Source organism: Mustela nigripes, chromosome 13 (assembly GCF_022355385.1).
Source record: "Mustela nigripes isolate SB6536 chromosome 13, MUSNIG.SB6536, whole genome shotgun sequence".
In the NCBI taxonomy this organism is placed as follows: domain Eukaryota; kingdom Metazoa; phylum Chordata; class Mammalia; order Carnivora; family Mustelidae; genus Mustela; species Mustela nigripes.
The window spans coordinates 103,411,113-103,432,602 of NC_081569.1; the positions used below are offsets into that span (position 1 = coordinate 103,411,113).

The 21,490-nt window shown below is 33.2% G+C and overlaps 1 protein-coding gene across 1 annotated transcript in view; it reads right to left on the bottom strand.

Moving 5' to 3' along the window:
- Nucleotides 1-517: 517 nt before the first annotated feature.
- EXOC5 (exocyst complex component 5) overlaps nucleotides 518-21,490 on the bottom strand; it is a 64,958-nt gene continuing 43,985 nt past the window's right edge. The window contains exons 13-18 of the mRNA XM_059373273.1: nucleotides 14,302-14,410; nucleotides 10,323-10,443; nucleotides 9,023-9,109; nucleotides 6,657-6,765; nucleotides 6,247-6,462; nucleotides 518-5,571 (exon numbers count right to left, since the gene is read on the bottom strand). Of these exons, the coding sequence (XP_059229256.1) occupies nucleotides 5,383-5,571; nucleotides 6,247-6,462; nucleotides 6,657-6,765; nucleotides 9,023-9,109; nucleotides 10,323-10,443; nucleotides 14,302-14,410 (831 nt within the window). The 3' untranslated portion in view covers nucleotides 518-5,382. The remainder of the gene's footprint in view (nucleotides 5,572-6,246; nucleotides 6,463-6,656; nucleotides 6,766-9,022; nucleotides 9,110-10,322; nucleotides 10,444-14,301; nucleotides 14,411-21,490) is intronic.

The following is a 21,490-nucleotide window of genomic DNA, read 5'->3' on the forward strand; positions in this document are numbered from 1 at the left end:
TGATAGGCAGGTAAAAAGGGATGGTCTCACTTAAAGGCACCTGCCTGTTTAAGATTACAGGGGTTATCAAGAAGGCTTCCTACCTCTCCAAGTTTAATCTAAAAAATTTTACAGTCCACCATTGGAGGTTAATTCCTTGGGAGTTGGTTCCATCCAATCTTCAGACTTAGCGTATTAATATGAAGATACTCTGGAAGGGATAAGACATTTTCCTTCATTTAAGACTGCTAATAGTGAAAATAAAAGGAAGTCATTCGTCTGAGCTATAAATAAATGAAACTTAACTTACTCACTGCAGATTCCTAGCCCTATTCTTAACCCTCCACACTTCTTCCTATTAAGTCACCTATTAAGTCACTGATAATTCTGTTTTACTGACCTTCTCATGATTATAAAGTAATTTAAGTGGTTTTTCAAAGTAAACTTAATTCCAGTTTCAGACTTTTAAATTAAAAGTGGCTCAGTTGGATACTGTTTCTTCAACATAGTAATATAAATATTAGTATCTTGACTAAAATGAATTATTGACAATTTTAATACATGTTGCACAGTACATATTAATATAGAAAAATACGTTATCAGCAGCATAATGTTGACCATGTTCTAATCCATTCCACCTGCTCAAATATTAGTGCAAATAATTATATATTTGTAATGCATCACTGCTGTCTAGCACAAATCTACGCTTTCTGAATAAATGACTTTCCTCTGAGGTTATTTGGTGTTTGGAGTATGATGTGATATATTCATATTTAAATTGGCTTTGTATGGTGAGGCAGACTGCAACCATCTAAGACACTTATAAAATGAACAAGTATGGTTAATTACTTTTCCCTCCCCTCAAAAGTGATATTTATCACAAGAACTGAAGTTTATGTTACCACCCAAATAAAAGTGTTAAAGTATACAGGGCCAAGTTTAAAAATATCAACCTTGTTAAGCCCAGGGTTATCAGCCTAACTGCTCCAAATCACCAGTTAGAAGTCTTACACTGTTATGTGTAAGGTTTCTCTCCCATATACACTTGAGGAGTTGTTTCTCCCCTAAATTTGGAAAGAGAAAGGACTGATCAGTGGTAAGAGTAAAAGAGTTAAGGCAATTTTTAAAAGATTAAGCATGCAATTTTTGATTACATGAAAATACCTACCTATTGCTAAGACAGAGTACGTTTTCCCTGTATTTTCACTCCAGCATTAGTCACTTAAAAACTACGAAACACATTAAATAATTAACAGAATTGGCAAACCTATAACATTAAAGTAGTCTTGTTTTTGAAGGTAAAAATATTGATTTCCTCATATCTTCCAAGGTAGAGTTGTCATTTACTCCTATGTTATAAAATATGAAACAAAATATCTGGGCTCTTCCTTCTGTAAAAATTCGTAAGCAGACCTAGTACTATAATTATGTAAAATAATATTAAAAAGAACTTTTTGGTTGAAATATTTCTACTAAATATAAACTTAATATTAAATTAAAATTTCATGACCACTTATAAAATTTTAAAAACCAAATTTAAAAAGTATGATCACACACTGGGCACATTAAAAAAACCAATAGTAAATTAGCTACTGATCCTGTGTACTAACTTCATAGTCTAAACACTACAGTGAACCAAACATTGGATGAGAAGAGGATTAGATTAAAAAAAAATTAATAAGGCTATCAAAACTAAGAGCCTATTTAAATGTTAAACAAGAAGAGTGTACAGAACATAGAGTGAGAAAGACTTAGGTTTCAATCTGAGCCTTTTATTAGCTATAGACCTTGAGTAGGTCTACTTAACATTATTGTGCCTCAGATGTTTCATCTGTCAAATGGAGGTAATAGTACCCAACTCCTAAGGCTGCTTTGGAATCTAATGAGATCATGTATACAAATGGTTAGCATAGTACATGGAACCTGACTAGATAAATGTAACTATCATTATTTTTATTATGCATCAAAATTTTAAAATTGCTGTTTTTACTTTAGGCAGAATTATTTACTCTAACAACATAGACTGGTCTTTTCCTCCAAAGTACACAATATATTTCAGGTCCAATTTTCTCAGGCAGAAGGGAGTACTACAGGAACTGAATATAGTTAAGCTAATTTCACTTGGATAAAAGCATAAAGTACTTTTGATGTTAAATTCTCCAAAAGAAATCATAAGAATTCAGTACACTTCTAGGAAACATCTCACACTTCTGAGTCAATGAGTTAATATATGGGTAATACACACCATAATTTTGTATTAAAAAAAATTAAATTCCCAGAAGTGAGCTTTTTAAGTCAATGACAAATTATGCCCTAAGTGAACCTTGCTTATTCTCATATGTTCAAGCATGCCTTAGCCACTACCTTATAAACATGACAACCTTAAAAGGCTTTGTGGCATTTCAGGAATCAAAATCTCTTTATCCAGATACTAGTAACCATTCATCATCACAGATGAAAAAAAGGCATTTTAAGGAAGCAGTAAATTCTCCACTTTGAGTCGGTCTGATAATTCAATTATTTCATGGTAAGTCAGAAGGCTGATATTCAGATAGTGAAATATTTTAAACTATAGAGGAAAGAAAATAATTTAAATGTATCAAAACAGCTCTTATTTAAAAAGGGAAGGTGCTAGATGCTCAAAAAGAGGCTAAATACTTGAAGTAGTCAACTATCTAAAGGTCCATCCAAGCATCATTTAATAATTCTTCATAAGGTCTATTCATCTACTCTGGTTGACTGTCATTTTCAGTATCATAACATACACACTAGACTTCTTAAACTTGTGTTCTGTATTTCACTTTCTGTACCATTTTATGCAAACAGAATATACTCAAGTTGAAGAAATATAATTTGCAGTGTTTTGGTGCATATTTGCAACTTCCAAACATTACCTAAATGTTGCCTTTTAGCTCATGTGGAACTGTAGAAAACTGTAAAGATCTTCCTTATTCAATGTTGGCTAAAGTTAATAATACACAAAGTTCTGATACTGCTACCTAAAATTTTACCATGTGCACATGAAAAACATCTTACTTATTGATCATCTCTTTTGAGTCATAAATTGTGGATATAATTTTGTAGTGGCCACAAATATAAAAAATACTTTAAAAACTGGAATACAAAGAATGCAAGGAATGCATAAGGGTTTATAAAAAAACCCATTTTTTTCTTAGAGAAAGATAATCAGTTTAGGTTAAATTTCTAATCTTAGCTATAAAATACTTTTCTGCTAAAAAAGGAAGTGAGAAGACCTATGCTATAAAAAATAAGGAACATCTTAAAAACTTGAATAGAAATAATTTATAAAATTAAGTACAGATATCCTAAAGATGTAAAAATGGAGTGAAATAAAAAAACAACTGCAGGGAATTTGTTTATTAAAGCATTAATGTTAACACTTCTAAGTATTCACTTACGAGTTTTCTTTGTCACTGCCTTGGTCAATGGACATAACGGAAAATATTGCACAAAACTCAAGCATGGAAATAATAATTAACAAAATATCTTTGCAACATGTATAGGCTTTACATTTTAAAAATTAATCCAAACAAAATAATTTGAAGCACTTCTCCGATTCGGAAGTCTTAAAATGTTTCTCATGTTTTATTTAAGTTTTTTTTTTGTTTTGTTTTTGTTTTTTTTTTACAAATTGACACTGTGTACAAAGATTTCAAATGGCCAGTAAAACTACTGCTTTAAAATTGTTGGCTTTAAGTAACAGAGGTATAATGTGAATTCACATCAGAGCTTTCTAAAATGGCAATAGTACAAGCATATGACTTTTTCTAGTATCCAAAATCTGTTCTGGCTTCCCTTGGCTAAGGAATAGAAAACTAGACAGCCTTCTAAAACTGCCACGATTTCCTGAAATGCTTTGATAAAAGTTGGCATACTTTGTTTCTCTTCCTTACCTTGGTAACACTGGGCTAAACAGAAATTGAAGAATATTCAGTCAATAGTAATTTAAACAGTAACTAGTGCTGTACCTGGAAGTTTTGGTAAAATTGATGACCATTCAGAAACATAGTCTTAATAGAAAAGTAGTTTGTCAAAATTAGGCCAAAAATCTTCTTAAAGGGAAAAAAAATGCCAAGAATGAGCTGAACATTAAAGTTTATCTGTTCCTAGATGATTATGAAAAACACAAAGGAAGCTGAAACACTACATATAGATAAGAATGAATTCTTACAGAGCAAGTTTATAGAAATTGTAGAGTAATAGCCTTTCTACATTTCCACTTGATGTTTAAAATTTTATAAGTGATTTATTATGTCACCACATTAAGCCAATCCAATCAATTCCAATCAGTAAGAACTGCTTCAGAAATACCTTGAAAAAGATAATGACAGAAACTATAGATTTGAAAAGCAACCAATTTTTACAAAGCTCATCTCCAGATGTAGAATATGTAACGCTATCAATTCCTGGTTCTCCTTAAAATAGATTACTTATGTTAGCCATCCCATCAAATTCCAGTTTAGCATTAAGAAAGAAATCTTAAAGGACTGTACTGTTGCTAAACACTGTCGATATTTCTCATATTCACCATTTAGACTATACCTCATTTTATTTCCCTTATAATATTAAAATAATGAATAAATAGGGTCCTTCAGTTAAGGTCCTCCACCTTATCTTAAGTGAAATATAAAATAAGGCAGACTTATTAATTTCTTGCTAGCATTGGCTTAAAATCCATTTACAAAATAAGAAATAGTAAACTTTAAGGTGTTTTTTTTTTTTTTTTTTACCCAGAAAGCAGATGTATCCTGATCCACACCTAGTATCTACATAAAGCATTTCATCATTTTAGTTTAGTCTGTAACAGTTTTCTTGGAATATTATTATACCTCAGAAAAAAATCCAATTAACCAACTACAGAAATTATGTTCAATTACTAACCTTTTGAAAGAGGCAAAAGTTCAATAGGAAAACCTAAAATAACTTGTTTAACAATTACCAAATGCTGAAAAGGTCATTAAAAATTGGTAAATAATAAATGCAGTTTTGTTGTATTTTACCATTAATGCAAAATAGGATGGTGAAACTTCCCAATAGAATGTGTTAAAGAATATCAACTGGAACACTGATAACATCACATTTGTCTTCTGACACCAACATTTTCCAGGATGAAAACAGTGACATGTAGTTTCACAGAATATGAAATTTAGAATCTGAAATTTGTAAGTTCAAGAACAGAATTAAAACTCAACTTAAGGGGAAAAAACAAAATATGGCCAGTAGTGTCCAAATTTCAAATAAAATCTCAAGGGTAAGTATGGCTGCTGTTTCTCCAAACAGTCATTTTTCCATAAAATGTTGGCTGTGTCATAAGAAGTCTCCTGTGCTTTCTATCAACCAAGGCCTGCTGAAGTACAACACGTTTCCCTTGCATATTCAACCTCAGCTGAAATGTCGAGCAAGGCGGGCAGATCTATAGTCAGCACGAAGTTGTACAAAGGAGTGAAGAATGTTCTTGTCCAGATTAGCAAGTTGTTCTCCTGAGCAGACTTGCTTTAAATTATCTGGGGCAACTACCAGAAGATTGCAAAGTGCATGCAGAGTATCAAAAAGCTGTAATACCAGTGGAATCTGAATTGAAATAAGAGAAGAAAAAAATAACATTGACACAAAACAATTTTTAGTTTTATAATTATTTTATAAATTTTTCTCATTTACATACTGTTAAGACTTACTAACGTGGGAGGATTCAATATTAAAAACTATAAAAACTCCTGAAATTGTTAAAACCTAAATATTTTAGACATTAAATAAACTTGGTATAATCTTTTTGAAAAGATCCATGCCAATTTCCTTCAACAGTTGTCATTTATACTTCTATGGATTAGAATTAGTTACCATTAATATAGCACTTTTCTTAAATAATTTAAGCCTTAAGGAAAACTGATTTCACAGAGATGTACATGAAGAAAGAACTTATTTTCCTGATGTGTGATATATACACAGCATTGGTTATGGAAGTCACCAATGTCATTTGGACTGTTGAACTGAAATATGGCCTTGTCTAAAATACAGCACAGAGCAAAAATGTGTTAAGACTGAAAATATGATTAGAACATTACTCTTTCAATTAGGAAATGTTAGATCTGTCTCACTACAGTATCAACAAGTTTTAAACTTTTCAGTAGTGATTACAAGTCAGCATGCATTTTTAATGGTCTGACTTATGTTCTTGAGCCTATTTACAAACTTATGTTCTTGAGCCCATTTATAAAATTTACAAGTTTTATATTTGTGAATACATACCTTGAAGTCTTTGGCACACTTCCTATATTCAGCTACATCACAAATTGCTAACATGCCACCCCCACAACTGTACGAATATTGTTGAAGATGCTCATAAATAAGTCGATGAAAACGTACTCCAAGTTCCATCAAAACTGTATCCACATTCTTCCCATCCATGGAATTTTTAATCTTTTCCACTTGCTTTCTTACATAAGCACAGACTTTAACACAGGCCTGTAAAATTTTTTCTACACTTATTACATAGAAATGTGTATCAGCTTAGCTAATAAGAAAATACATACAGTGTCTCATTTAATCTCTAAGTATAAAAGAAAATACTTAAAGCGCAGTAAGACACATCAATGAAAATGTTAATGAAAATATTATATGTAGATCTTCTTACTAGTATACTGAATTATTTTACTCACATTAGTATATTGAATCAAAACATTGTTTTCATCCTCTGGCTTAAAATCTGTTTTCTTTTGTTCTGCAGTCAAGATATGCTTCATCTGTCCAATCATACAATTTAATGTCCTAAAGAATTAAGAACACCATGCATTTTATCCATTTATTTTAAATTTCCTTTAATTTATATTATTTATACTAAATTAAATTATTTAACTTCAGAGCACCATAAAATTATTTACTATCGGTAGACTTTAGATTTAAAAAAAAATAAATTCTAGGCCTTGCTAGAAATGAACTCTTGGTTTTATTAGCTTCCTGCTCTTGCCCAATACTTTAATTATGGTAGTCTTAAAGATGTGAGAAACCTGTCACTAACTTACTTCCTTAACAACCATATATAGAGGGGCACCTAGGTGGCTCAGTTGTTAAGTGTCTGCCTTTAGCTCAGGGCATGATTCCAGGGTTCTGGGATGGAGCTCCATATTGAGCTGGCTCCCTGCTCAGTGGGAAGCCTGCTTCTCCCTTTCTCACTCCTGCTTGTGTTCCCTCTCTCGTATCTCTCTCTGTCAAATAAATAAATAAAATCTTAAAAAAAAAAAAAAACCAAACCACCATATATAGAGACTGGTTAGGAAGAGGGGACGATAGAGGATTTAAGACAAATGGCCAACGTTTGGAAGAATTGGTGAGAAGAATAGGAGTTTCACAGTCTAAGGATAAGCAGGAAGCTGAACAAATGGTACTAACGATTCAGTGGGGAAATGAGAACATGGGTTTACAGCAGCACCGATAACGTTCAAGTTATGTGTTACTATCCCAACAGCGGTCAGCCATCTAGTTATGGGAATAAAAGAGACTGCACTGATCCAAAACCTTGGACCTGCAATAAGATAGGTAAGGTTAATGGAAACAGATTTTATGGTAATTATAAGGGACTAATTTAAGAGATGGACCAAACAACCAAAGCATAAAAATAAAGAAAGAAAAGGATAGTAGATTGGCAAAAGATAAATATATTAAGGGCTGGAGTTTCTGCTGAGGTCAGAAAGCAGGTTATGGAGTTGGAAGAACAGGAGATTGTGAGCAACGAGTGGGATATTCAAGTTTGAGGTTTTTGTTACCAATGATAATGAGATCTAGTAGGATATGAAATTAAGTAGCTAAAGTAAAGATGATCAAGAAAGTGAATGGGTCACACACATGGAAGTAGAAGTAACCTAAAATTTAAGGTTAAAAGAAAAACTGTAAGCCAGATGCCCAAACCCTCAATAAATGCAGGAGACTAACATAAATGATTGAGAGACACAGCAATAAGAGAAGATGATGTGAGTTTTAAAAGCAAGGGGGTTCTGACCTAACACCTATAGATGGATACTGGTCTGAAAATATCAGAAGGTAACAGATGAATGCTCTGCTCACCTCTTGGCCCCATGGTACATGGGTAAAATATGAGAAGTTCACATTCATGAGACCACTACAGAATACTGTGCCTTCAATTCATCAACTAGTGCAAAGACTCTGAGATTAAGGCTCATACAGAAAAATATTAAGAAGATGCCAAGAAAATACATCTTTCCTGTATCTCTGAAATTTTAACATATCTAACCTCCCCATGTCCCTAGCATACACCAAATGCTTGAAGTGGTAACTATCATCATTAATATATGCCTACCACATCATCTCGAGAAAAGAGACCCACTGCTCTATAATATTAATAAGGTGATTAACTACAAAAAAAGTTACAAAAAATGTTTGAATACAGAATATGTATTCACTTAATGAAATTTACAGAAAATTAAAGCATTTCAGATAATAAGCCTGAAAATTCTAAATGAAAATAAAATCCTCTATGTTACATACCATTTTTAAGGAGTTTGGACAGAGAGAGGGAAAGAGGAGGAGGAGGAGAAAGTGGTGGCCTATAAAAATGGTTTTCAATTGAATCTAGTTTAAAAGCATACCTAAACATACTGAAAAACATTTTCAGGATGCATTTGTAATGGTATTCTTACAATTTAAAAAACGTAAGAGAAAAAGGGGGCTACTAGCTGGCTCAGTTGGTGGAGCATATGACTCTTGGTCTTAGGGTTGTGAGTTTGAGCCCCACGTTGGGTGTGGACTTTAAAATAACATCTTAAAGGAATGCCTGGGTGGCTCAGTCAGTTAAACACATGACTCTTGATTTTAGTTCAAGTCATGAACTCAGAGTCATGGGATTGAGCCCTGTGTCTGGCTCTATGCTGAGCAGGGAGTCTGCTTGAGATTCTCTTTCCCCCAGAGCTCTCTTTTCTCTAAAATCAATAAATAAATCTTTTTTAAAAATCTTAAAGAAATTAATTAAAAATAAACATAAAAAACATAAAAGGTAAAACTAACAACTTACCTATCAATGCCATTATCCAATTTCGTCTCCATTTGTTCAATAATTTCTTTTTTCTTCTGAAGGCATTCAGATAACTTAGGAGAAGAGCTATTAAATGTTTAAAGGGAAAAAAAAATCATATTAGCAGCCTTATAAAAGTTTTTCATATGCACATGTCTATTGTTATAAACATTTATAAATACACATGTTTTGTTTTAATTTGTTCACAAATCCAAGAAGCACGTTACATAGTAATTGCTATGCCCAATTTAATACTAGGAAATTAAGTAGTATTACTATGCCTAACAGTCACACTAGGAAAAATTAACCAGTTATATGAGAAGGAAGAGGAAGGTTTAGATTTGTTACTTTCATGTAAGAGAAGATATCCCTTAAGAATATAAATATATGTGATTTTGAAATTTTGGGATTATTTGGTTCCTTTTTAATTAAATATCTAGATTAACAGTAAAACAAAAATGAACAAACCCCAAAGGCTATTACCAGAGTCTTAAGAATATAATAAATTATACTAATTAAAATTTGGAAACTAATAGCCAATCCAGTTGTATTTAGCTTTCCTATATTATGAAAACAAATTTGACAATCACATTTGCCTTCTGAATGCCATCTAAATGTCAAAAACCACCTAAACTATTAAGGAATATGCAACCCTAATAGTCATGTGAATTTTGCACCAAAAGGCATTACAGCTCTTAAAATAGTACATTTCCTTTTAAAGTGTGATTCAGGGATCACAAGTTATCTTTATCTTTGAGATTGTTTATGAACTCATTTCTTGGGATATCAATGTGTACAATAAAATGTTTAAAATTTTATCTTTTGGGGTACTTGGGTGACTCAGTTGGTTGGGCAACTGCCTTCGGCTCAAGTCATACTCCTAGAGTCCCAGGATAGAGTCCTGAGTTGGACTCCCTGCTCAGTGGGGAGTCTGCTTCTCCCTCTAACCCTTCCCCTTCTTGTGCTCTCTCTCTCTCATTCTCTCTCTAATAAATAAAATAAACAAATAAAATAAAATTTTATCTTTTACATTTTTCCTCTTCTTAAAAAATATTTTTCCTCTTTAATAATAGTACACATACAAATTTTATAAGGCATGTTCATGTGCGTATACTCTACAATATTTAATCCTCACATACTTTAGAAGTTCACATAAACTGATAGGAAGATATAAACCAAATCTTATTTAATGCCTTATTAAAATCTGTCCAATTAATCTTATGAAATTTTTGCTGTGTACCTGTATACATATAGCATTATAATTGTCACTGAAATACCAAGAAAAATCAATTTGACTAACCTTATTAGTGGCATAAGGTGATCATTAAACTGCTTGTCAAAAAGATGAAAAATAGTATTGGCCTGTTGCACAACATCCAAAAAATAGAGATTTGCATTCCTAGAATCTGAAGAGGGAATTCCTAAAATTGGAAGGCATGTACGTGTTAGAATCATACTTGAAGAAATTCATCTTGGCAACAGAAAAAAGAACGTGGCATAATAAATAAAAGTAAATCCTATTTTAATAAATCAGCAATGATTTTTGTGGAAAGAAGAGTAAAATTAAGCTCAATAACTTAATGAAGTGAATCTAAAATTTTTACATGAAAAATTTCACCATCTACCCAGTCTTCATTATTTGCTGAGATAAACCGAAAAATCAATAAATGAATCATCTTGAACTGTATCTTCTCCTTTCCTTTCTCATTCTCAAGTCTAGTGGTTCCACATTAGCCATGCATACATTTCCACCATTTTTCTTTTAATAAGTCCTCATTATCTCTGGTAACAGTTAAAATAATTTTTTATTAGTTTCTTGGGTTCAAATCACTCTTCCCTGCTATGTATTGTTGCCAGAGTAACATACTTAAAGTTACACATTTTACTCATCTTGCTCTCCATTATTTCCTCAAAAATATTCAAAGTTTCCTCACTGCCTACAAAATAAATTCTTCATTTTCAGGATACTCAGCCGACTCAATATGCTAACTCCAAAAGAAAGCTGACCTCTCCAGACTTCAGTTTCCTCTTTTTTGTAAAAGAGCAATAGATAAATTCTAAGGTCCATTCTAACCTTAGATGTTTATGTTTCTAGCTAAAATTAAAAGGCATAGTGGGTTTGGGAAAATATTCACATATGAGAAAATGAAATTAATAACTACAATTCTTTATAGGATGATGATTTTTTTCAAAGTTTTAAAAGTGAAAACAAAGATATTTCATTTTCCCATAAAAGTCAAAATCACCAACTGATAAGAAAATTAAAGGCTCCAACAAAAACTTACAAGGGAAAATCCTTACTATTAACAAAAGATATTAAAATTAAGGTAGTTATTTATATATGTTTTTAACCACTAAAGTTTTTAAAGGAGTATTCAATGTTATGCAGAAGAACAGGTACAACCATATATACCAACAGCAGTGTAAATTAGTGTAAAAAAACACTTTTGGAAAATTCTATATGTATAGAAATTTTTAAAAATTGGTAATACACCTTGTGTTGTTTTTTTTCCCCCCATTTTTTAAAAGTAAACCCTAGCCTCTATATGGGGCTCAAACTCATAACCTAGAGATCAAGAGTTGCATGCTCTACAAAACTGAGCCAGCCACCTCCAGTAACACACTTTGATCTGCTAACTTCACCTCTGGGATTTCATACAGAGAAAATAATTCAAAATAAGGAAAACACTTTAAGCTCTACAATGTTCACTGCAGCATTATTTATATTGCCAAACTGCTGAAAAAAATCCAATATGTCTAGTAATAGGAGATAGTTAACTTCATTTAACTTTATAATATATATATATATACATATACACACACACACACACACACATACACACATGACAAAATTTTGAACTATCATTAGAAATAACAGTAATTGCTAATTAAATGGCTACATGGAAGAAAACTTACAAATTATGAGACATTTTCATCCTACCAGTAAATTTTCTAAGCCTTTCCAAATCGTGAATATAGTTACTAAAATGAAGATATTAGATTTCCATATGAGCTAAATAACCATATGGATTCAAATTATTGTTACTTTTTTCATTATCTCTTTCAATTTTCTTAGTATCTTTGAGGTATTATTATCCCAATACAAACTGCCACATTAAGTCATTTGCAAATGGCAAATGTTAAACACCTGATGTCAAGAGTCCGCTATAATTGGGGTGCCTGGCTGGCTCTTGATCTTGGGGGTCATGAGTTTGAGCCCCACACTGGGTATTGAGATTACTTAAGAAAATAAATAAACTTAAAAAAAAAAAAGTCCACTGTAATAAGTTTAAAAAAGAAGCAGGATAAAAATGCTTCACAAGTTTACTGAATTATGGGTAATTTTGCTTCAGTGTTAAAAAAAACTTTTTAAAAGGATGTGATATACAATCAACAAACATTTTTGAGCATCTACTATTTGCTAAGGACTAGATAATAATGGTGAATAAGGCAGATAAAATTCCTAGCAAGGGGCACCTGGGTGGCTCAGTGGATTGGGCCTCTGCCTTTGGCTCAGGTCATGATCTCAGGGTCCTGGGATCGAGTCCTGCATCGGGCTCTCTGCTCGGCGGGGAGCCTGCTTCCCTCTCTCTCTCTGTGCCTGCCTCTCTGTCTACTTGTGATCTCTGTCTGTCAAATAAATAAATAAAAGCCTTAAAAAAAAAAAAGATTCCTATCCAGAAGAGCATATATGCTGTTCTCTTAAAATACTTTCTCCAAATACTCCATTTAACTCTTTTACACCATTCAGCTCTCTGGTTCATACATCTCCTTGGAGAGGCATTATCTAACCCACCTCTCTAAAAAAGTCCTTTGCTCCTGAATTCCTCCTCCCACCTCCCTAACACTTCTCACTATCTTTTACTCAGTTTTTTCTTCATTGCACTTTCTAGTCATTTATCTATCTTATCTAAGAATGAAAGCTCCATGAGTACAGAAGTAGGCACTTAAAAGGTATGTGTTAATGAATGAATTCTGGTAAGTGGAGGCAGACATCAACAGATGAAAATTTCATTGTGATAAGTGTTATGAAAAACACTAATTGAGTGATGAAATAATGAGTAACTAGGCTGAGACTAGAGGGTTATCTTAGTTAGGGTAATCCACAAAACCCTCTTTAAGAAGATGATATCTTAGTTGAGATTAGAGGTTGAAATGTTGGGCATGAGAAGACCTAAAGGAAAAGGAATTGGGAAATAGGGGGAAAGCCTGAATCAGGGGGAAAAAAAAAAAAAAAAAAGAATGAGGGCCAGAGGGGCTGATGGCTAAGGTAGTGAGAAGAAGTACAATATGAGAAGTGGATGTACACATAAGAAGATGACAGATCAAAAGCCATGTTTTTGTAAAGTTTGTTATTCTTTTCCCCCTAAAAGTACCAGTAAATTCCTAAAGGGTCTTAAACAAAGAAATAATAATCAAACTGACTGTTAACGTGGAGTCAGTCATGTGGAGAAGTGAGAAGACACAGAAAGACCAGGTAGGAGTGGATAAAGATGATGGTATTTAAATTAGGGTGGTATCCGTAAAACTTGAGAAAAGTAGATGAATTCAAGTTATTTCTGAAGTATACTGATAGAATTTGCTGATAGACTGGCTATCAGGATTGATGAAAAGGAAGAATTATGGCAACTCCAATGTTTGGGGCCTGCGCAACTAGTAAATAGTAATGCTTTTTAAGGACATGGGGAAGAATGAGAGTGGACCAGGTTTAAATGGAAGACGAGAGAGTTTCAGTAGGGATATGTTAAATTTGAGATGCACACTGAACAGGTGGAAAGTTCAAGGAGGAAACTGAACTAATGTGGCTGGAATTTAGGAAAGAAATCATTATTATCCTATTAATACCAGTAAACCCAAAAGACGAAAAGCAAAGGAAAAATTTTAATATGAATCTATTACTTTCCAGGCTTATTTTGGAATATTTTCCTTTCTAAACTTCACATTACTCAATTGTTTCAACCAGAACTGTTTTCACCTTCAGTTCTGCTCCTCTGATATTTTATAACTTAAGCATTGTACCTCATTCTGTATACACACACTATAGTGACTTATGTAGCTTACCCTGTCCGCTTGATGTAAGTAATGTGAGAGAACTGTGTCTTTGTGTAACTTTCTGCACCTGACAAGTTCTTGCATTACAGATGCTCAAAAAGCATTATTCATTGCATTGAACTGAATTTGACACATATATAGTGTTGAATATATACAACACATTATGTGTATAGTTAAGCATGATCAAAGAATTTAACACAAAGTATAATACAAATAAATATACTTACCAGCAAGTCCTGTTTCCAAAGCATAATCAATATGTTCAATACATAAAAATTCCACAAGAATGGTAAAAATTCTAAAGGCATTCCTTGGTAAATCAGAAGGATCAGAGAGCTTCAAAAACAAAAACCAAATACATCACTCCTCCAGTCTTTTTAAAAAGTGCTTTTTTTTTTTTTTTTTAAAGCAATCAACTTTGTATAAGATATAGCCAGTATTCAGGTATCAAAACAATTACTTATGCCTCTTCCTCTCCACTCCCAATGCCTTGCTCACATACACTGACACATAGTTACAATGCTCCATATTTACATACAATTCTCCTGGCTTACATCAATGTTTTTCTCACCTGGGTTGCAATCCATTAGTGGATTGTGACAACAAAGAAAGAGGGAAGCAATGAGATAATCAACCGGAAATAAAGTACAAGGTACATATTAAAGCCAATATAGTTTTATGAAATAAATACACACAAAAACATCATATACATACACATACATGTAACAAATGTCCACTGACTGCTATGTAAAATCCATTTCTTGTGGGTTGTTGTCAAAGAAGTTTCAGAGTCACCAACTTTAAAAAAAGCTACTCTAGCAAAACTCAGAATAAAAAGGATACTTTATTCTATTGAGGGGTAGGAATAGGGAAATCAGTAACAAATGCACTATAAAATATGACAGGTTCAAAGCCCAGTTTCATCACCCCTAAGATATAACTTAACCCCCAAAAGGCCTTAATTTCTTCATCTGTAAGGTGGAAATTATGTTAACATTACTTACATCCTAGTCCTGAGGTGAGAATAAAAATATAAAAATCCACGTAAGTATTTTAAGCACAAATGGTACACAGTAAACTTAATAACAATAAAATGTTCATTTTTTCTGTTATACTGCTGATTATTAACTACTCAGAAAAATTATCAGTAATTAGAGTGAGAAAACTATCTCTCTTTTAAAAAGTTAGAAAACTACCTCTCAAAATCTTATTACTGCTTCCTATATTATTTATCAACTGATTGTTGCCTCTGTAATTCATTTACCTTTAAAGACCCAATTTAGGTCTTTAAATTTGGTATTACCCAAAATTCCCTTACTGACCTTAATACCACCTCAAAATTTACTCTTCACTAGTCGCTCTACCACTATCCTCACCTCCCTTTTTTGCTCAGTCATGCTCAACAGATGCTCTTAACAAGCAATAAAGAATAAATTTTCCACCCGCCTATATACATTCATATATCCATGCATAATCAATAGAAGAGGTAGACAGAAAATTGATAGGCAAAGAGAAGATGTAAACCACTGTGTCAATCAACGACCTGAGATTTATAGAATACTCCATCTAACAACATCAGGATATACATTTACAAAGTTGGATCATATCCTGGTTTAGAAAACAAGTCTCAACAAATTTAAAATGGATTCACATCATACAAAGTACATCCTCTAACCATAACAGGATCAAATTTGAACAAATAACAGAAAAAACTAAAAAATACCCCAATAGCTGACAACTAAAACACTTCTAAATCACTCATGGGAGTATTTTGAACTAAATGAAAATAAACACAACATATCAAAATCTGAGGTATACAGCTAAAGCTTACCTTAGAGGGAAATTTATAAGGCTAAATGTTTATATTGGAGAAGGAAAAACTGTCTCAAATCAATAACCTTAATTTCCACCTTAAAAAACTAAACAAAGAAGGGCAAATGAAATCCAAGTAAGCAGCAGAAAAGTAACAGAGTGGAAATTGTTAAAATGCAAAATGAATAATCAGTGACACCAAAAGCTGAATCTTTGGGAAAATCAATAAAACTAATAAACCAGACTGATCAGGAAAAAAGATACAAATTGCTGATATCAAGAATGACGAGGTGACATCACTATAGATTTTTCTGATATTAAAAGGGTAATAAGGAAGTATCATGAACAACTTAATCCCAACACATTCAAACATTTATGTGAAATATACAAATCCTTAAAGACAAACTACCAAAGCTCAATTAAAAAGAAATAGGTAACTTAAATAGTTCTAAATCTATTTTAAAAATTGGATTTGTAGTTAAAAACTCTCACAAAGAAAACTGCAGGCCCAAATGACTTCACTCATAAATCCTACCAAACATTTAAGGAATAAATAATACCAATTTTAAACAAATTCTTCCAGAAAATTGAAGAGGAAGAACTATCTTCCAACTCATTCTACAAGGCCAACATTGCCCTGACAACCAAAACTAGACAAAGACATAGTGTGAAAAAATATATGTGTAAGTCAATATCCCTCATAAACACAAACACAAAAACTCTAAACAAAAAAATTCAGCAAACCTAATCCAAAAATATATACATAGGATAATACATGATGACCAAGAGGGTTTATCAAAGGAATGAAAGGTTACCATTTGGAAATCAATGTAACTCAGCAGCACATTAACAGAATAAAAAGAAAGCATGTGACAAAATCCAATAACTAATCTTATAAAAACTTGGAAAACTAAAAATAAAAGAATTCCCTCAATCTGATAAAGAAAACCTATGATTAATGTCATACTTAATGGTGAAACTTAATGTCATACTTAATGTCATACTTAATGTCATACTTATGATTAATGTCATACTTAATGTCATACTTAATACTCAAAATACTTATTCTTAAGATCAAGAATAATATAAGGTATTTGCTCTCATTACTTCCACTCATCGTTGTAATGGAGGTTCTGAGCAATGCAATAATGCAAGAGAACAATATAACAGGTTTCTATACCAGAAAGGAACAAGTAAAACTGCCTTATTGGCAGAAAACATGACAGTCTATTTAGTAAATCCTGTGCAACATACACATACACACACACACACACACAGGCTATTAGAACTAATACGTAAGTTTGGTTAGGTGTAAAGTCAACAAACAAAAATCAATTGTTTTTCTCTACACTAATAATAGAGTATCCAAAATATAAATTAAAAAAATACTACTCACATTAAAATAGCACTAAAAATTACAAAACTCTGGTAAGGAAAATTAAAGAAAACTTAAATAAATTAACAGATATACTTTGTTCGTAGTGTATCTAAAAACTCAGTATTACTAAGATGTCACTTCTCCACAAATCCAACCATAGATTCAATGCCATCAAAATCCCAAACTTTTTTCCCCCAGAGACTGAAAAACTGATTATAAGACCAATGAGAATACAAAATAATTTATAAGAAAATATTAGAGGATGGACACTACCTGATTCGAGACTTACTAGTTACAATGATCAAGACAGTGTAGTATTGGCACAAAGAAAATAGTTAAGTGGAATGGAATAGAGTCCAGAAACAGATCCACATACAAACTGTCAAGCAGTTTTTGACTAAGGTTCTAACGTAACTTAGTGGAAAAAGGACCATCTTTCCAATAACACTTAAAACAACTGGAGAGCTAAATGCAAAAAAACCCCTGAACTTTGATCCATACATCATGGGACATGTATAAGTTAACTCAAAACTAATTACAGAACTAAATATAAAACCTTAAACTATAAAACTACTAGAAGAAAACATAATAGGATATCTTTGTGACCATGGTTTAGGCAAAGATTTCTTTCATACAAAATACCATCCATAACAGAAAAGTGTAAAATTGGATTTCACTAAAATTAAGAACTTCTAGTCTTTGGATGCAAGGGTGGTTCAACATTCACAAATCAATCAGTGTGATAGAACAAATCAAAAAGAGAAGAGAGAAGAACCACATGGTCCTCTCAACTGATGCAGAAAAAGCATTTGACAAAATACAGCATCTGTTCTTGATTAAAACTCTTCAAAGTATAGGGATACAGAGAACATTCCTAAACTTCATAAAATCTACCTATGAAAAACCCACAGCAAATATCATTCTCAATAGGGAAAAGCTGACAGCCTTCCCTTTGAGATGAGGAACACAACAAAGATGCCCACTCTCGCCACTGTCATTCAACATAGTACTAGAAGTCCTAGCAACAGCAATCAGACAACAAAAAGAAATAAAAGGTATTCATATTGGCAAAGAAGTCAGACTCTCTCTCTTTGTAGATGACATGATACTTTTTTTTTAAGATCTTATTTATTTATTTGAGAAAGAGCACGAGAGAGCAGAAGATCAGAGGGAGAAGCTGACTCCCTGCTGAGCTAGGAGCCCAATGCGGGACTTGATCCTGGTACTCCAGGATCATGACCTGAGCCAAAGGCAGTTGCCCAACCAACTGAGCCACCCAGGCACTCTGACAAGATACTTTATATGGAAAACCCAAAAGACTCTACCCCCAAACTACTAGAACTCATACAGCAATTCAATAATGTGGCAGGATACAAAATCAATGTATAGAAATCAGCTGCTTTCTTACACACTAACAATGAAAATATAGAAAGGGAAATTAGAGAACTGATTCCACTGATTATAGCACCAAGAACCATAAGATACCTGGGAATAAACCTAACTAAAGAGGCAAAGGATTTGTACTTGAGGAACTACAGAACACTCCAGGAAGAAATTGAAGAAGACACAAAAAGATGGAAAAGCATTCCACGCTCATGGATCAGAAGAGTAAACATTGTTAAAATGTCTATACTGCCTAGAGCAATCTATACTTTCAATGCCATCCCGATCAAAATTCCACTGGCATTTTTCAAAGTGTTGGAACAAACAATCCTAAAATTTGTATGGAACCTGAAAAGACCCTGAATCGCTAAGGAAATGTTGAAAAAGAAAAACAAAACTTGGGGCATCATGTTGCCTGATTTCAAGCTTTACTACAAAGCTGTGATCACCAAGACAGCATGGTACTGGCACAAAAACAGACACATACATCTGGGCAGAGAGCCCAGATATGGACCTGCAACTCTATGGTCAAATAATCTTCAACAAAGGAGGAAAAAATATACAGTGGAAAAAAAGACAGTGTCTTCAATAAATGGTGCTGGGAAAATCGAAAAACTACATATATAAGAATGAAACTTGACCATCTTCCTACACCATATACAAAGATAAACTCAAAATGGATAAAAGACCTCAATGTGAGGCAGGAATCTATCAAAATCCTAGAGGAGAACATAGTATACAAAGGAGTATACTAAGTAATACCCCTTTGACATCAGCCACAGCAACTTCTTTCAAGACATGTCTCCAAAAGCAAAGGAAACAAAACTGAAAATTAACTTTTGGGACTTCATCAAGATCAAAAGCTTCTGCACAGCAAAGGAAATAGTGAACAAAATAAAGAGGCAACCCAATGAATGGGAGAAGATATTCATAAATGACACTACAGACAGAGGGCTGATATCCAAGATCTATAAAGAACTCCTCAAACACAACACTCAAAAAAAAAAAAAAAAAAACAGATAATCATGTCGAAAAATGGGCAGAAGACATGAACAGAAACTTCTCCAAAGAAGACATACAAATGGCTAACAGACACATGAAAAAATGTTCTTCATCATTAGCCATCAGGGAGATTCAAATCAAAACCACACTGAGATACCTTACCTCAGTCAGAATGTCCAAAATTAACAAGACATTAAACAAGTGCTGGAGAGGATGTGGAGAAAGGGGAACCCTCTTACACTTTTGGTAGGAATGCAAGTTGGTGCAGGCACTTTGGAAAACAGTGTGGAGACTCCTTAAGAAATTAAAAATAGGGATGCCTGGGTGGCTCAGTGGGTTAAGCCTCTGCCTTTGGCTCAGATCATGACCTCAGGGTCCTGGGACAGAGCTCCACATTGGGCTCTCTGCTCCGCGGGGACCCTGCTACCCACTCTCTCTCTGCCTGCCTCTCTGCCTACTTGTAATCTTTCTCTCTCTCTCTGTCTCTATGTCAAATAAATAAATAAAATCTAAAAAAAAAAATTAAAAATAGAGGTAACCTATGACCCGGCAATTGCACTACCGGGTACTTAAAAATAGAGGTAACCTATGATCCGGCAATTGCACTACCGGGTACTTAACCCAAAGATACAGATGTGAAAAGAAGGGCCATATGTATCCCAATGTTCATAGCAGCAATGGTCACAATTGCTAAACTGTGGAAAGAGCCAAGATGCCTTCAATAGATGAATGGATAAAGAAGGTAAAGTCCATATATATGATGAAGGCCTAAGTATTAGGCCTCCATCGGAAAGGATGAATACCCAACTTTTCTATCAACATGGATGGGACTGGAGGACATTATGCTGAGTGAAATAAGTCAAGCAGAGAAAGTCAATTATCATATGGTTTCACTTACCTGTGGAGCATAAGGATTAATATGGAGGCTATTAGGAGAAGGAAAGAAAAAGTGAATTGGGGGAAATCAGAGTGGGATTGAGATGAGAGACTGTGGACTCTGAGAAACAAACTGAGGGTTTTGTTTGTGGGGAGGGGAGGGGGAGAGGGATTAGTTGAGCCTGGTGGTGGGTATTAAGGAGAGCACGTATTGCATGGAACACTGGGTGTGTGGTGCTTAAACAATGAATCATGGAATACTGAAAAGATAAAATAAAATAGAACTTCTAGTCTTTGAAAACACTGTTAAAAGATGAAAAAGACAAGTCACAGACTGAAAGAAAACATTTGCTTATCATCTATCTGATAAATGAATATGTCATTTATTATCTATGAATATATCATTTATTATATCTATGCATATAGAACTCTCAAAGGATAACAATAACTTAATTTTTTAAATGCACAAAATACACAAAATACACCAAAGAATATGTACAAATAGTAAATAAACACATGAAAAGATACTCAATTAGTCATTAGGAAAATGCAAACTAAAACTAAGATATTACTACACCATTAGGCTATCTAAAATTAAAAAGACTGATCATATCAAATGTTGGAGATCATGGGGAGCAAATGAAACTTTCACACACTGCTGGTGGGAATATCAAAAGAAGCAACAACCTTGGAAAACAGTTTGGGAGTTCCTTTAAAAGAAATACCATATGACTCAGCCATATTGCTACTAAGTATATACCCAAGGGAAATGAAAGCATATGTCTGCATAAAGACATATCCCTGAATGTTCACAGCAACTTCATTCATAATAGTCAAACACTGAAATCAATCTAGATGTCTATCAATAAGTAAGGAGATATACTGTAGTATATTCATGAAAGGAAATAAGACTCAGCAACAGAAAGGAGTATACTAAGTAACATATACAACACAGATAAATTTCT